The sequence below is a fragment of the Metopolophium dirhodum genome, chromosome 3 (genome assembly GCF_019925205.1).
Source record: "Metopolophium dirhodum isolate CAU chromosome 3, ASM1992520v1, whole genome shotgun sequence".
Taxonomy (NCBI): Eukaryota; Metazoa; Arthropoda; class Insecta; order Hemiptera; family Aphididae; genus Metopolophium; species Metopolophium dirhodum.
The window spans coordinates 20,165,118-20,184,411 of NC_083562.1; the positions used below are offsets into that span (position 1 = coordinate 20,165,118).

Below are 19,294 nucleotides of genomic sequence, written 5' to 3' on the forward strand. Positions count from 1 at the left end.
ATTAGATCAAAACAAATCAAAATATTTTGAAAATTTTATCGTGTATAGAAAATGCTAATATTAATAACCAGTGAAAATTTCATGTATATACGTTCATTTGTTTTAGAATAACACCAAAAACCAAAATCGATTTTGTGGAAAACTGATTTCGCTTAAAAATTCCCGTTTTTCCTTAATTTTTATGTTGTTTTCCCAGGCGCTTTTGAAAACTATTGGAAATTTTAAATTTTTACCTTCCCAATGCACCAACGATATTCACTTTCCCATCGAACAAGCTACTGAAGTTGGAAATTTAATCATTATTTCGACTACTTATAGTGTACACAGACACAAAAAAAAATAGTAAAAAAAACACACATCATTGTAAAATCAATACATTCATCGTTTCACTCAGAATCTAAAATACTCAAATAGAAAATTTAAATGTATTTTAATGTGATAATACTTCCAAATTCTAGCATTAAAAAACTGAAAAAAACTTAAGAGATTAGTCTTTTTTGGCACCTAAAAAAACTTCAGGTGTGGCTTTAGCCCTGTACAAGCCACACACAATGTGCTCGTCTAACGGAGCGAGGTTTTAGAAAAAAATTTTTAAACATTTCATACGGCTAATATAATTACAGAAAAATAAATTATCAATATAACTATAAATAAAATATATTTTATAAATTATTCTTAGAAATAGAGACCAACTTATTCTCTTCTTCGAAAAGTTTTTTGTTTGCAATTATTTATCATTGCATTACAATTTAACACATCTATCATATTATGTGACCTATTGAATGCCCAGGTACACACAACAATTTTGAGAAAATATTTAAATTGAATATGCATATTACGTGATTTACAACAATATCTACCTAAATGTTAAACTAAAAAAATCGTATTCCTAATTGGTCATCCAAATTATTTCTAATAAGTTGTTTTCACTGCATTCCAATATAGAAATAATAATGTCGTTGTATTTAAAAATAAATTACATTTTCGTTACTAATAATTTTCGTGTAGATACAACCAATCTATTTTTCGTAAGATTAACATAAAATACTAGATAGTAAAGACTACTATTATACTAGATTATGACGAGTTGTTTAGTTTAGTTGTATTTTAATTTATTTGATAAGATAATTTTTCGCTCCAACAATTTGGCATTTAAATTAATAGGTTTGTGAAGAAAATAAATGTATTTATTGAACTAGTAAACAGTAATAGTTTCGTTTTTTAGTAATTAGAAACGAACGTCATCATTGTTACCTACTTACGCATTGAAATTTTATTAATCATAAATGTTTTTACAATTAAATATATTAAAAATTACAAACAATATAGTTCATTGACGAGCATATAGAAACACAATATGTATCCATTAACGTCATAGTTTTTTTTCAAGTTCATATAACACGAAAAATATGTTTATGACAATTAGATTAAATAAAACTAGGTATATTATAATAGTTAAATATACCCAATGGACTAAGTTGCCGCGGGTTAATAAATAAATAAAAAATAAAAAATAGTAAATAGTTTAATAAATTAAAACAGTTCAAATTAAATTAGAAAACTATTTATCGGATATCGACATGAAACGATAAAATTCTTTTTGTGACCATTTATACACTATTATGTATTATTACTTTTTACTTAGCATGACTACATTTTCTAATTGTTTAGACGTATTCATAACTCAATGATACAGTGAACACGGGCATTATGATAATATAACGGGTACCACCTATAATATAATAATTGTATTCATATATTAATACGCAAGTACTTTTTTGTCATTAACTCTACCTGTATACATTAGTAGGAGAAAAATAGATATATCATTGAAAAAAGATTGTTAAGTAGATTTTCACAAAATAATTTGTATACCCATATGTTACAGTTACGGCAGGTAAAAAACGAAAATAGGAATACAGGGCACAGGCATACAGCATTAAAAGAAATTTTCCCGGGTGAACTTGGGTAAGACGAATTATAAAAAGCAGTAACCTATCCAATTCATATAATAAAGAAAATAATTGTTTTACCCGTGAATGAAACGTTCATACGAATAAAATGAGAAAAAGCACGAACGCCAGCCGATACCGAGTTAATAATATGTGCTAAGCAAGGCTGGGCAAGTTAACGATTTTTTTTAACTCGGTAAGTTAAGTTATTTTAAAATAATAAAGTTAAGTAAGTTAAAAGTTACTCGTATTTTTTTCGTTAACTCGTTAAGTTAAAAGTCAATTTTGAAAAAAAAGTAACTTAACTCAGTAAAGTTAAAATTTGTTAATTTGTAAAAATAAAAAATTCCAGAAACATAATATGGTTTATTAGATAGTTTTTCTTTACGCTCGAAAAAATTACTGGGGAAATTTAAAATGATATATCAAAGTAAAAAGTAAAAACCCATTAAAACATTTGCATTATTCTTCGAATGCAAATTAACTTAATTTAGATACTTTTGAAATAAAATTAACCTGAAGTTAACACGTTAATCTTGAAAAAAAGTAACTTATTAAGTTAAAAGTTAATTTGAAAAAAAAGTAACGAGTTAATTAACTTAAACGTTTTAACTTAATTTTAACTTTTAACTCGTTAATCCTCAGCCTTGGTGCTAAGGAATGCAAGATACCGATTTTAGAGCCTGTTGATTTTACAATTAAAATAGTTTTTCTGGTCAAATATCGACCAATGGGCGATACTAGTTATCACTTATCGGTGTCGTGTCATGCATAGCGGCTGGGCCGCGAAAGCAGCCGGGGGTTACCCATTTTTTTTCTAGGGTCTCTTAAATTTTTATTTGCTTCACGTGTTGCTGGTCTAGGTATTTAGATTATAGGGGCTAGGGACTCTGCAAAATATTTATTGAAATATTTAACAGTATGTAATTTTCAGGCGCAATTTTTCTTTACTGGGCCCAAGGCCGTTCATTATGTGGCCCCAAAAAACTGATTCATGGGCCTTTGGTTGTGCCAGGCCGACACTGCTAGTTATAATATATCTAATAGGTATGTGATATTTTTAGCAAAGATTTGTTCCAAGTGCAATTCAACTAATAGAAAAATTAATTACTGTAATAAGCTAATATAAAAAAATGTATAAGGTATTTTTAGAAGTAGTGGTTGACACATTGTTTAAATGACAAATATTTAATTCGATGCGACATTAAATAAATACTTTCTATATTATTATATTGTCATATTAAATTAAATTATTTATTAAATAAGATTTTATAAAAAAATGTATCAATTAGGATAGTTAGGTCACACCTTCAATTTACACACCTTCAATATTATTATCGATGGGTTTTTTAAAAATTGTTTTAATATATTCTTATGAATGACGTGGATAGATACTAGTAAATACCAAGGAGATGTTACACCACTGTTATCTCATTTCAGACATTTAACTATTATACATTTATAATTATAGCGTATATGCAACACAAGTTATGGTTAATAAAATATAAACGAATAGTTTACGCTTAATGAAATAAATATTCAACACTGATTCTGCGCACAAAAAACTACTCGTCCGAATCCGAAAGGTTAATTATGAATGTATTCATTGCTCAATTTTATATTAATAAATAATATAATTGTTTTACAACATAATAATAGTTTATATTTGTTTTGTGTAACAATATTTCATGCTTGCGAAAAAATTTATGGCTATATTAAATTATATAGTTCATATAAATACCTAGATAGGTACCTGGTATATAATTATATCTGATAATATTTTTAATGTATTATGACATTAGGGTCGTTAATATTTCAAAATATATCATTTTACAATGATAAGATCATTGACTGCATTATGCATTTATTACAGATACCATGTCATATGGTGCATTTTGCAGTTGGTTGATGACCATTTTAGTGTAGAATTATATTTACTTGAAATATTACATTTAAAACGTATATTAACTATTAAGACATAACTTGCTTGGTTAGTTAATTATTTATTTATATCCTACTTGCTTATTACAGGGTGGATAAAATATGATCTATACCTACCTACATTTTTATAGAAAAGGCGAATAATCACGTTAGGTGGTGAAATATAATAAGTAAAATAGCACACCAGGATAATTTCTGTTGATCCCTATGGACTTATGTCCTATACTCCTATATAATCAACCCCGGTTGAATACATGTTGTTTCATTGTTACTTCCTAAATTAGCCACACTGGAAATCAGTGTTGTGACTTCACTTTTATAAAGTCATGGAAGTTAAGATAAAGCTTATTTTTTAAACTATCATGGTATTATAGGTACCTATTCAATTTTTTTTTTGCAGTATTAAATAGTATGCAAGCATTAATGAATATTCCTTCTCATTTGTTTAATATAATTAAAAATATAAATTTTCCTGGTTTGTTGTCATTGACCTAAATAAAAATATGAATACGTAATATTTAAAATCATAAACTAGATTATACAACCAAAATCAGAAGTAATTTACTATAAGTTTTTAGCAATCAAGGAAAACGTAGGTTTTTATTGTTCTGGTTTTCTTGTATTATAACATCTTAGAGTCTTAAACATTTTTAATAAACTCCACCCAACTGACTATTTAAACGAATTATTATTAATAAGGGTTTATCAATAGCCAATATATTTATATTTATATTTACAATATTTACATTTCATCATCGAAAGAGCAATATTAATGTTTCTTCAATAACTGAGCTACTGAAAATAGGCATATTATAGTCAATAGTCATATACAGTAGGTATTACCGAATAATAAAATTGAATGATGAAATATAATCATCATTAGCGTTTTATGATCAAAGTTCAAATGTTATCTAAACAATCATATACTGTAGTAGGTTAGCGATATAAGATTGAAGTAATTAGATAAATGTCAACATTTAATTAATGTGGTATTATGTTTAGTAAAGTCAATAAGTAATTATTTAGTACCAAAGTGGATTTATCGTTACCCTTTAAAAATGGGATACCATGGTCTTAGAAAAGCTGCGAATGCTGTGGGTAAAATTAATATATTATAAAATGAGAATATTATGTTATTTCACACTAATGTATTCAAGCAAATTCGTAAATATTTAATATATTGAAAAATAATAATATTTAAGTAAGTATTTTATGTACCTAATAAGTAATAACAAGAAAACAGATTTGCATGGACTAAAGATCATTCAAATATGTAATAAAAAACATTAAGATTCAAAAATTAAAAAGGTGGATAAGTGGATGTCGCTATGCTGTACAGTAGGTTACAAGTGGGTCACTGTAATGGATCGTTTTAAATTTGAATTCAATGATATAATATCATTGTATAAGAAAAACGATTCTGAGCGAAAATGGTCAGTCAGCCTATGATAGGAGCCTATGAAATAAGTATATTTGATGATATTATTGTGAATAAAGTAATTTATATATAACCTATTTACGCGGAGCCTTGTTTTAAATTTTCAATCCTTAGTCATAAAAGTTAAACATTTTATACATTTTTAAATACAAAATAATTAATAAATTATAAATTTGATAAATGTTGTCAAAATTAGAACTTTAAATGCTTATAAAAAAAAAATGTGCCTATGTATTTTTAATATTTTTCAACTGTAATTGTAACATTATATCAGGAGCCTTGCATTAAATTTTCACGCTTTTTTACTCAACAAATAAAATTTTATTGATATTTATAGAAAAAAAAACTAAAAAAATTGAAAACTGACTATGTCCGTAAACAGTTCAAAAAGAGTCAAATTATTTTCAAAATTTCATCGTGTATAGAAAAGGCTACAGTCATACGTTTTTTAATTACAACAAAATAAGAAAATCGTTACATGAGATATCGAGTGAATATCAAATGTTGTAAAAATATAAATTTTAGACGCTCATAAAAATTTAATTTAAGTTTCTTGTAGACATTTTTTTTTTTGATAAAGGTAGAACAACTTATGAGTAATCTTATATTACATTTTCAAATCTTAGATTTAAAAAAAAATTTTTATGAATTCTCAACTCAAAATAATTTGCTAATTTTCGTGATTTTTAAGTATTTTGTAAAAATTTGAACTTTAAATGCTTATAAACAAAAACTGTGACTAAGGATTTTTGAAGAAAATCCAAGCACTTTTACTGTCCTAAAAGGTGACATAAGAGACACAAAAATAAAAAAAAAAGTAAAAAAACAAAAAAAAAAACACACATCATTGTAAAATCAATACGTTCATCGCTTCGCTCAGAATCTAAAATTGTATTTGGTATAAATAAAATATAAATGTTTAAAGAACACATACCTACGGTAAATAAGTACATAAATATTTTTGTTTAAAAATAAAATATTATCCAAAATATACAAATCCTGAAATTCGTGCTCTAGTAATAAATAATAAGTAATAAGTAATAACTAATAACTTATGCAATAGTTGTAATAATTACAACATTAGAACGGTGATCAGTAAACGCATATTATTACGAATATTATTATATTTTATTTTATAAAAATTTAAGTTAAATACCAATAATTATTTTAATATTTTATTTATTCTTATGTTAGCGGGGAAACTTTTAACTTTTAAATTCAATCTACATTTTTAATTTTACAATCTTAAATACACTTATAAAAAACTTTAGTTACCTATCCAATATAGTGGTTTAATAATAAACTTAAAGGTGAAAAAATAATTAAGACAGTATAAAATGATAAAATTGCGTGTAATCTTAAATTTTTTTCCAAAAAGATAATTTTGGAGAAAAGTAATACTTTTTATACTTATGCTGTAATATGTATCAATTAATAAAACAATCACTCTGTATTATATGTACTAAATGTAATATCTAATCCTGAAAATAGATTGTCTATATTAGGTATACTAAATACGAATACATAGATATAAAGTAGTTTTAGAAATTATGTTGTACTAACATATTATTATAGATACGTAATTTTGTATGTGAAATATATAATATTTGTAGTAATTTCCTATGAAATCAGTTACTGATATACCGTGACTTTACTGACTAATGATGTTACTTTTTTTATAAATTAATATAAATGTTCCCGTCTTACAATATTTCAATACCTATTTTGAAAGTTGAAAGGCTAACAAGTATAGTAAACGTTATCCTTTGTACGTACTACGTCACACATAAAATATTACCTATAATTACCTTTACAACGATAAATTATGTTTATATTATCAGTGTTTTATTTACTAAAAATATACTACAACCTTACTAATCATCACGTGGATCATTAGTGAACTGTATCCATACGGGAAATGTCGGAACTTTTAAGAATTTAATAATTACATTCAAATTGTATTATAATATTTTAGCTTAAGTTTATTATAATTTATTCATTTTTTGTTAAATTAGCTATTCAATTTTACCTAGCTTACAAATTACAATACATCATTATTATCTACCAATACTTTTCAGATTATGAGTGAAGTGAGAAAGATGTATTATGATATTATTTTATTGGTCATACAAGTTGGTCAATAATATGGGTATATTATTTATTTAACACTTTTTGGACTTGTAAAAAGATTAAAGTTATGAACTACTCAGAAATTAAATATATATTGTACCTTAAAAATGTTAAAAACGAAATACTGTGTAGTTTTGAAAAAACCTTAGAAATCGGTAAAATTGAATTAATTGTCTATGTATAAAAACATATAAAAAATGACTAGTTTTTACTTTTTAGACAAACGTTGACCTCTTTTTGTTGGATCAACTAAATTCTATCTTTTTTTACGATTATTGTTTATTAAATTTTTTTTGAAAACCCCTCTACTCTTGTCTATTTTCTATCAAGTTTTCGTTATTATATATTTTTACTGGAAATCTATTTAATGAGGCTATAGTCCATAACACTACTTTAATGTCTGCATCCATGAATGGATCCTTTTCAATATAAAATGTTGTATAAATGGTAACTACTAAACTACTTACAAATTGTAATAGCTGAGCTGTAGTATTTTAAAATAAATTACTAAACAAATTAAATGTAAAAATGTACGGCATATTGATTGAGTATAAAGTAATACTAATAGTTTTTTCGATAAACTTATAAAATTTTGAGTATAAAATATGTGGTTACAAATTGGTTTTATTCAGAACCGTTTTATGAATGAACTTTTGTATACCTATATTTTATCTAATTATACTCTATCTCTATCTAGTTATTGTTTTATTAGAGTCATTCTCCGCACCTACACTCTTTATGTTTGTTATATAATATATTATAGTAGCTATATTAGGTATACTAATTTTACTAGTAGTATCGATTGTACTTTAACTCTACATAATTTATATTTTGTGATAGGTTTAGTCGTATTCCTTTAGTTTTGAATATAATTTTTATAATACTATGCATAACTGCTGTCTAAGTTTTTTTTATTACCTATTATACAATCCAATACCTTTAATTGCAATTTCCTAATTACTATTGAAATTAAAATGTACCGACTAGTTTTTTAATAATAGACACTAATTACCACTAAAAGTATTAATATTTTTTTTATATTATTCAGAGTGAAAACAACAAAACAATAATTTTTTTTTCTTAGCACACATATTACTTCAGTTTTCGATGTATAAAAATCAAATTTTACTACTATTTTGCTACTATAGTAATTAGTAAGTAATAATAATTTAAAATTATGATGACCCGAGTAATAAATTATAATCGTTTTTAGGAAAATAAAATAAAATAATTAATATGAATGTCTTGTTTTGTATAGGTACAAACTAAATATGACGACCTATGTTACTCAGACATCTATGTACTATCAATAACCAATAATATCAGTGTACATATTAGGTAAGTATATTTTTAAATATCACATGGCTGGGATCAAGTTCTACCCATTTTAAGTTTTACAATGTTTATTTTAAACGTGCATAGAAAATAATTTGAAATAATTACAGTCCAATACCTATTTAAAATCCTCTATAATATATTTGTCAATTAAATTGAAACTGTTAAATAGATTTTCCTCTATGAATTTAATTTGAATATAATATATGATATTGGGGAATCGAAAAAAAATATGTCACTGTTTTTTATGTATACTCATAGTTTCTTACCCAATGTTTCATTATTATAATTATGTGTTCACCGCGGATGTGTATAAGGCATCAAAAAACTATACATGTATATAGGGTAGGTGACGTCTGGCAACGCAATCAGCGGAATTCAAGTAGCCTCTTCTTTAATAAAACACGTCGATTCAGCATATTAACTCGGCGCGATCGTCCCCTTAGCTAACCGTAAGCTCTTAGAACCTTTGAGTAGACTCTATTATGTTTCACCCCTAAGTTCCAAGTAATAATCAATGAAACATTATAAGTTTTTTTTTTAAATTAGATTAGAACGTGTTTTTTTTTAAATTTTTTTTACAATACATATATTGATTTTCATGAGAATTTCACTTATTTCTATTATTTTATTTTATTATCCTACTATATTATATCAAGAAAAAATTATTGTGTTGGAAGCAAGTTAGATAAATGTAATGTTTATATAAAAAATGCATTGATAGTTTCAGTAGACGTAGAAAGGTAATTTTCAATGAACAATAATATATTAGCTAAATTAGCAGCCAATGGGCTAAGTTCAAGTAAAAATAACGTGACTAAATTTATGGTTGTAAATTCTTTAATCTTAATATTATAATAAAAATTTTATTTTTTCATAATATTATGTTGACAATTATTACACTATGTTTGTTTACAACAGTATCCGTGACCATAAATCTAAATACTAAATACACAAAATGTTCTTTCGAATATTTCTATTATAGTCCATTGACACCCCCCCACAAAAAAAAAACAAAACTACAAGCCATACATATATTATAAATTTAATATTAGATTCTGAGTGGAGTAATGAATGGTTGATTTTACAATGATCTACGTTTCTTTTTATTTTTAAATTCTGAGTGGAACGATGAATGTATTGATTTTACAACGTGTGTTTTTTATTTTTGTGTCTGTCATCAACTTTTAGAACAGTAAAAATGCTTATATTTCTTTAAGCAGTATCTTTTCTGATAGGAAAATGAATCTAGTTGGTACTTTGGTGGGTCAAAAGTAAAAATTTCTTAGTACTTTTCAAAAGCGCCATGAAAAACAAAAGAAAAATTAAAGCAAAACAGTAATTTTTACGTAATATCGGTTTTTGACAGAATCGTTTTTGGTGTACCTCTATAACAAATTATCGTAGTTTCATGACATATTCACTGAATATTTATATTAGCATTTTCTTTACATAACCTTAAATTAATAATCGGTGACATAAAAAACGTATACCGAGATAAGTTCTAGTTATTACTATATAGAGTAATATAATATATTTTTTTTTATATAATATTTCCATTTAAATCGGTTAATTTTGATCTAGTTTAGGACAAGCTTTAAAAGGACATCCTGTCCACCCATCAAGAACTATGTTTATTACTGGAAATGGGCCACAATCACATTTGCTCTCGTAATCATCTGTATCAAGCTGATCTAGGACAATTCCAGCGTAGAATTTTTTTGCGTGTACTCCCTAAAAAGAAACAACAAAAAAATAATACAATTAAATGTAAAACAATTGCCAATCCCACTATCCTTTACTATGCAAAGAGGTAGATAAACGCTGAAACAAATTTAGAAATTAATGCGTATTCTAGAAAAACGGTATTTCATTATTAAAATGTTTGAAAATATTATACGAAAATTGGAAATGTTATCACGGGTACGTCTCTTATCAAGCTAGGTAATATTTAATATTTATTTGTTTTTTAAATTATTCTGCAAGACTATTTAGTGTTCGGTATTGATCTGAACTAGTATATAATTATTGGTAGCTCCCGACTCAACACCGTCTAGTGCAATGATTTTCCCGGTTCGTATTTTATTGGAAAAAAAAATCTATTTTTAATGTATTGTTTAAACCGTATACGGACATAAATAAAATATATTTATGGGTACCTAACATTAATCTTACAATCGAAAAATTTGTTCCAGACATCATGACTATAGTATTTCATCGTTTTTCGATTGCAACGTTGCCTGCGTTTTTGTTGTTAGTTAAATAATTTCGTTGATCAATTCTAATACAAAACAAATACATTTATTTAATTTTTACAAACTGAAAATAATGAAGTTTTCGTAGATATACTAATCATCAAAATAAATAGAAACAAGCTTTAATTCAGTATCGGATGATAACATAGCGTTACCACCTAAAAATGGTACATTTATTCGTAATTATAATAATATTACATTAAGTATGGATTTATATGTTGTAGTTCATCTGGCTCTAACGACATTCAGAAGTCGGCCCAGTAGAACTTCAGACATAGCTGTCCAAAGAAATCGCCTCACGTTTCAATAATATATAAAGATAAAGATAGTCAGCTATGATAAGATAGCATATAGGGTTTCAATCCACAGTACTTTCGTTTCTGGTAGACTATTCTTTTTACGTGTTAATTACTCGTCTTATTAATGTCTGTACACTAATTATCTAATAGCATATTTAAATAATAAAATAAACAATAAATGTTAATGAATAATTAATTAACTAACATTTTAACATATTTTACTTTACCAATGGTAACGCTGTAAGTAAAAAAAGTCAACAGATCACGCGACTATTTGATTCAAATCGTATGCCGTGCGATAACAATTTATAATGGGTAGTTGGGCAATGGAATAAAATACTATCTTAAATCGTGGTACATATTAAACATTATACGCTGCCACATTTTATACAGGTTCCACCATTACATTAAATTGTACAAAATAGGTACTGCAACAACGATGCCATCTTACGCATTCTCGTCGCCGCTGGCATAATATAACAACCAGACCCATAAATTTCACGTGGGCATTGGATACATCAACGCTATATTATAGCATTTTGCGCATGTTACCAACCGGAACTCATCTTTCAATGGGTTTCAGCTTCTCCACCACATTTTTTACTATATTATGTTAATGTAGCCTTATAGTGAACCTAAACGTTTTACCCCAACCTGAATTTATATCTTATTTTTATAAGGGTTTATTTTCTTCAAAACTTTCATTTTATCCTTGTTTTTCACTATACTTTTCAAATTTTTATTCTCCTATAATTTGTCCTTCATCCGTGTGTATGACCGTCTTTCTTTAAACTACGATAAGATTCTGTCAAATTACCAAACAACGGCAACTTCGTGTGCACAATAAGAAGATTTGAATATACTTACTTGATCATATGAAAGTTGCGAAGGGTTAGTACACCATTGAGATGAATTAGCTTTATCGGTACTGCTACAATACTGTAATTAACAAGATAATGATTTTAATGTAAAACCACAAAAATCTAAAATCTAAAACCAAGGAGGACATAATATTTACCCAGCAAAAACAGTTTCACATAAAATAAGGTGGATAAGTGGATGTCGCTCTGCTGTACAGTAGGTTACAAGTGGGTCACTGTAATGGATGGTGTTAAATTTGAATTCAATGATATAATATCATTGTATAAGAAAAACGATTCTGAGCGAAAACGGTCAGTCAGCCTATGATTTTACCAAGTATATTTGATGATATTATTGTGAATAAAGTAATTTATATATAACCTATTTACTCGAAGTATGGTTTTAAATTTTCAATCTTTAGCCATAAAAGTTAAACATTTTATACATTTTTAACCACAAAATAATTAATAAATTATAAATTTGATAAATGTTGTCAAAATTTGAACTTTAAATGCTTATAAAAAAAAATTGTGCCTATGTATTTTTAATATTTTTCAACTGCTATTAGAACGATATATCAGGAGCCTTATACTAAATTTTCACGCTTTTTTACCCAACAAATAAAAATTTATTGATATTTATAGAAAAAAAAACTAAAAAAATTGAAAACTGACAATGTCCGTAAACAGCTCAAAAATAGTCAAAATATTTTCAAAATGTTATGGTGTATAGAAAATGCTAATATAAACATTCAGTGAAATTTTCAAGTATCTACAGTCATTCGTTTTTTAATTACAATAAAATAAGAAAATTGTTACATGAGAAATCGAGTAAATATCAAATGTTGTAAAAATATAAATTTCAGACGCTCATAAAAATTTAATTTAAGTTTCTTCTAGACATTTTTTTTTGATAAAGGTAGACAAACTTATAAGTAATCTTATATTACATTTTCAAATCTTAGATTTAAAAAGAAAAATTTTTATGAATTCTCATCAAAATAATTTGCTATTTTTCGTGATTTTTCCGTATTTTGTCAAAATTTGAACTTTAAATGCTTATAATTAAAAACTGTGACTAAGGATTTTTAATTTTTTTCATCTGCCTTTGAAACAATAACCTAGGAGCCTTCTATTAAATTTTCAAGCTTTTTTACTCAACAGATAAAATTTTATTGATATTTATAGAAAAAAAAACTAAAAAAATTGAAAACTGACAATGACCGTAAACAGCTCAAAAAGAGTCAAAATATTTTGTAAATTTTATGGTGTATAGAAAATGCTAATATAAACATTCAGTCAAATTTTCATGTCCCTATGGTCATTTGTTTTAGAGTTACACCAAAAACCAAAATCGATTTTCTCGAAAACAGATTTTGCGTAAAAATTCCCGTTTTTCCTTAATTTTTCTTTTGTTTTTCACGTCGCTTGTGAAAACTACTGGGAAATTTTAAATTTTGACCCCCCAAAGTACCAACTAGATTCACTTTCCTATCAGAAAAGTTACTATTAAAGAAAATCCAAGCACTTTTACTGTCCTAAAAGGTGATGACAGACACAAAAATAAAAAAATAAAAAAAAATTAAAAAATTAAAAAAATTAAAAAAAAAATAAAAAAAAAAAACACACATCATTGTAGAATCAATACATTCATCGCTTCGCTCAGAATCTAAAATGTCATCTGTGGCGTTAAAATTACCTAACATATTAACTGTTTTCACGTTTTATAGCCATTTAGAAAATAAAATAAATCGCACAAAGTTTAGGTTATCGAATTGACAATATTTTCAATTTTGACGTATATCTATTATTATAACTTGTTTATAAATTGTATAAATTATGTTTCTTGGTAAATTGGATTAGATATCAAAGCATTGCTTATTGAATTACTTTAATACAAATTGTATATTTCCCTGAATTGACTATGATGGATTATTACAAATAGACATTACTAACCACTGTGTGACGGGGAGTATAAGACCATTCCCTCGGGGGTTTTTACACCTTTAGCCATATGACGCGAGGGCGGCTCCTTCACGCCTTTTTACGACGCGGTCACATCCCTCCGACGGGTTTCGTTAAATAAATAAACAAATATTTTACAAATAGACAGTTAAAATGGATAGTGCCTACCTATAAACCAGTGGCGGCTCGTGGGTAAATTATTTGGTGGTGCACACAGTGGTAACTCGTAATGTTTTTAATTTAGACATCTTACAAAATAATATAAGCTGTACAATAACACACCAATATAGGTATAAATAATTGTGTATACTAGTGGCGACTGGCGGCTCGTGCCTTGGTGTGTAGGTGTGCGCATTAATATTATAGATAAAATACTAAAAATGTATTTTAACATTAACTCAATTTTATAAACATTGATATTCACTTAAACATGACAATTATTATACTCCTAAAATGTAATCGAGATATGCAATAATTACACATCATCTAGTGTGCAGGACAGGTCAGTCAGAACACCGTCGGTCCGTGTGGCCGTTGAGTGGTGGGGGTATTCGCGACATCGCTGCATATAAGCAACTAGGTTTGCACACAGAGTTCCGTTTTATTTGTTAATACCCCCACCACTAAACGGCTCGAACGTATTTTACACGGACCAACGGTGTTCTGACTGACCTGTCCTGCACACTAGTTGATGTGTAGTTATTGCATATCTCGACTACATTTTAGGAGTATAATAATTATCATGTTTACATTTTTAGTATTATATCTATAATATTAATCTATGTGCAGTTGTGCGCACACCTACACACCAAGGCACGAGCTGCCAGTCACCACTAGTATAAAAAATTATTTATACCTATATAGGTGCGTTATTGTACAGCTTACATAATTTTGTAATATGTCAAAATTAAAAACATTACATACCAAGTGATTATTTTAGTATATAATTCTCTTGAAGGGTATCAACTTTTTCAAAATACATAAGATAAAATTGTGAACGAGAAATGAATTAATTATTATACTACATTGTCTGTTATATTTTTAAAGTATTTAGGTAGGTTTAGAATACTGTAAATAAGCGGACTGGAGTGGCACTAAACTCCAAAATATATTGATCCTTTTATCCACTCATCTAAAATTTAAATGCCATTTTTATTTATAACAAATTATCTGATCTTCATTCAAAAAGTAAAAATATAATTTTTATCAAAAATGTAAAAAACTATTAAAAAGTGAATGTGGAATTGACATTTTTGAATGTGTAACATTTAAATACATTTCTGCATATCATCATATCATTATTCCTAATGGTGGCAGAATAAGTGGTTTTATTATGTGCTCTAATTGGAAAAACTTGGCACAGTTTCTTCGCATAATAGAAACAAGATTATCATGTAGGTAAACACTTCGACGATTCTATGTTAAATTGGTTTTAAAACATATATTTACTATATTAAAATAATATTAATCATACTATAGAATACGTTGTGATAGAATACGTTGCGTCTTTTGAAAGAAGATTTATCGGAATGTTTGGAACTATTTGTACCATACCATATATTTTTGATTTTTCGATTTTTGAATTAGTTACACTACAAGTAACTTTTTCCTGGAAAACAAAATGCTTTAATAGTATTTTCTTTTTAAACTGTCACTGTTTTGAGGAATAGGTACGTACAATAGTTATAACATTTGGATTAGTTGATGTAACTGGACTGATACCAGTTTTCACTGTATCTTTATCACAACTGTTTAATATTGCCCAATCAATGATATAAAGATCCAACACTTTATTTGTTATTGTAAAATCAAATACTTGAAGAACATAATATTAGAATATAAAGAAATAATTTACAAATCGTATAAAATTACAATAAAAATATATTATATTTACACTTATTAATTGGAAATATGAAGGGTTAATTGAAATAAATAGAAATCAATTGCCTAAACATTAGGAACAACAATAACTTATTGTCCTTGTAGGTATATAAAATATATTTTACTTACACGTATTATCTTCAAACTTTTCATAGTACCACCCAGAAATTATTATACCAACTATTAATTTATCAACTTTTTTTTTAATCGCAGTCACAAAGTCACTTATTTTTTGTTCAACATCAACTGCGGCAATCTAAAATAAACATATTAAAATAATGCAAAATAAATACCAGTATTATGTTATAGATTGATTTTTAAAATAATAATTTTTTTTATATATATATATAATATAAATTAACAAATTATAGATGTTATATTTTACTCACACTATATACGTCTGCACAATTAATAAGAATACCGTTAATTTTAAATTTATTTAAAAAATTGACTAATGGATCAAATTTTTCCGCCTGAAATACTTTTGCTTCCGTGGGATTAAATATTGAGCCCCAATCATCCTGACGATCGAAACCAATGCGTGTGTAAACAGGCTTGTTAGCTTCTACTAAGCTTCTTATTATATCTTAATCATTAAAATTTTAATATAATAACATATAGTATTTAACATATTTAACATATTAGTATTTTATTTTTAGTCAGGTAACGTACGAGTTACAGATAAGAAATCTGTGTGATCTACTCTACACGTTTGGGTATTTAACAGTCTTGTAAATGATACTTTTAAAATTGTATTTAAATACATAGGAATTAAACATTTTTAATAAAATCAGAAATTAATTTAATTATTATACTAGGAAAGAAATAAAATAATTAATTAAAGATATATTTATTAAATTTTCAAAACTGATTTTAATTGATTAACAAGTGTACTGGGTTCCTATAGAGGTCTTAAAAGTCGGTATAATATTTTTAATAATAATAAACGAGACAACGCCAATTATAGGGGATCTCAACATTTATGAATGAGCAAATATTATAAATAAAATAATATGATTATTATAAAAAAAAAAATGACACGTGACGACTGACGAATAATTGTTTTGAATTTGTAAAGTATTTACATAAAAATATTTAAATTTCAAATACAAATACGTCTTGTACAGTATTTAAAATACTTTATTCAAAGAGTATTTAAAAAGTATTCCAAATACTATAAAAGTATAAATTTTCTCAAATACTCTACTTCAGTCATAAGTTGTTTATAATTACCTTTATCTGATTCCATTACATGGGTATTAACACTATTATCACGGTCAAAAGCATATTGACCTACATCAATAATATCACAACGTTCTGGCAGCATGCATATATCGAATACATAAGTACTTCTCCACACTCTTCCAGCTATATTGCAAATTACCTGATTTTTGATGGCCGCATCACCTTAGAAACATTATATATACATATTTAGTGAACACAAAATACAATAAAGTGAAAATAATATTATTTTTAAATTTTCAAAATGTGAGTAAGTTGGTAACAACTCTACTGTACAGTAGGCGTCAAGTGTACCTACTTCATAATTGAGTAGGACACTGTACTTTATGTGTTAAATCTGAATTCGATGATAAATACCTACGAAAAACGATTTTGATCGGAGACGTTGTGACAGCCCAGCATACTTGTATACAAAATAGTTAATTTTATTAGTTTTAACATTCTTAAAATAATTTTTCAGTTAGTCATTCATAAAATATTTTATTTTCATAGCTTAGGCCTAAGATTAAACATTTTAATAGAAGAAATCACATAAGTTTACCTATAAAAAAAAAGTATACTTAAACAGACTATTAATTATTTATGAGTATTTGTATAACTTATCATTTTTACGATATTTTATATTCAGTGGTAAACTAAAATTATTAATCGATTTCTGATATTTTGTTGTATTTCCAAAACGAATAACCGTGGACTCTTGAAATTTTCACCAAATATTTTTCATACATTGTAAAATTTTCAAAGTATTTTTACTCTTTTTTATAGCCATGATAATTTTTTCAAATGTTGTAATTTATTTTTTAGTTAGAAATTCATAAAAGTTTTTTTTTCATAGTTTCCATAGAAATTTTAATAGAAGGTTCCTAACAAGTTTTTCTACCTTTAACAAAAAGAAATAAGAGTTCACCTGAAAGTCACGCTTTTATAACTATTGAATATTTTAGATTTTTATAAAATTTTTTTTTTACTATTAAATTTGAATATTTATACAAGTATGCTAGGCTGATATTACTTCTCTGCTCGGAATTGTTTTTTGTATCAATGATTTATCATTGAATTCAAATATGATTTCATTACAATGACATGCTCGACAACCGCTGTACAATAGAGCGGTACCCACTTGTCCAACTTTTTTTTGTATTCTTGACGTTTTCTAAAACTTTTTGGAATTTTGACCTCTTAAAATTACCAACTACATTCACTTTTCTATAAGAAAAGATGCTGATCTCGAAAAAAACATACATCATTGTAAATACAATACATTCTTTCGCTCCGCTCAGAATCTAATTTCATCCAATTTAAACTTCATAATATGTCAATAGACAATAAAAAAAACATTGCCTATTTTAGTTGAGTACTGTGATTTTTAGTTTTGACCCCCCCCCTCACCTTTCAAAATTTCAATTAGATTCAATTTCTTATCAGAAAATATATTGAAGATGTAGATCGAAGCATTTTTACTGTTTTAAAACGCAAAAGAGGTATGTCAGACACAAAAAAATACACATAACTGTAAAATCAATACATGTATTGCTTTGCTCAACATATTTTATGTTTTAAATAATATTATAATGTAGTAATCTCGTAAACAATAATATAATTAAAAATAATCATTAATACCTTGTGTTGTCAATGGAGGACAAAAAATACAAAAAATAAGCACTATTGTAATTTTCATTTTAATTATTATATTATATCTCGGATATTGTTTCTACTTAATATGATAGCAACTAATTACTAATAATGTTTTGGAGTATTTATAAGATAATAATAAACGTAGTATTTACTTTTATTTATTATTTGTTATGTAATAATAAATTACTCAATAATGTTCTAAATTAAAACTAAAAAATAGAACATCTGTGATGTACATTTATCAAAAAAAAAAAATTGTACATCATAGCATACAATAATTGCACGTGAGTAAATAATATATGAATCATAATAAGAATATAATAGTATGTAGGTAATATAATCATGAACATTTTAGATTTTA

At 26.2% G+C, this 19,294-nt stretch overlaps 1 protein-coding gene across 1 annotated transcript in view; it reads right to left on the reverse strand.

Moving 5' to 3' along the window:
- LOC132940743 (branched-chain-amino-acid aminotransferase, mitochondrial) overlaps nt 1–19,007 on the reverse strand; it is a 43,152-nt gene extending 24,145 nt beyond the window's left edge. Inside the window, exons 1-6 of the mRNA XM_061008476.1 lie at nt 18,919–19,007; nt 17,290–17,463; nt 16,446–16,642; nt 16,186–16,312; nt 15,854–15,990; nt 15,650–15,784 (exon numbers count right to left, since the gene is read on the reverse strand). Of these exons, the coding sequence (XP_060864459.1) occupies nt 15,650–15,784; nt 15,854–15,990; nt 16,186–16,312; nt 16,446–16,642; nt 17,290–17,463; nt 18,919–18,976 (828 nt within the window). The 5' untranslated portion in view covers nt 18,977–19,007. The remainder of the gene's footprint in view (nt 1–15,649; nt 15,785–15,853; nt 15,991–16,185; nt 16,313–16,445; nt 16,643–17,289; nt 17,464–18,918) is intronic.
- Between the last annotated feature and the right edge of the window lie 287 nt (nt 19,008–19,294).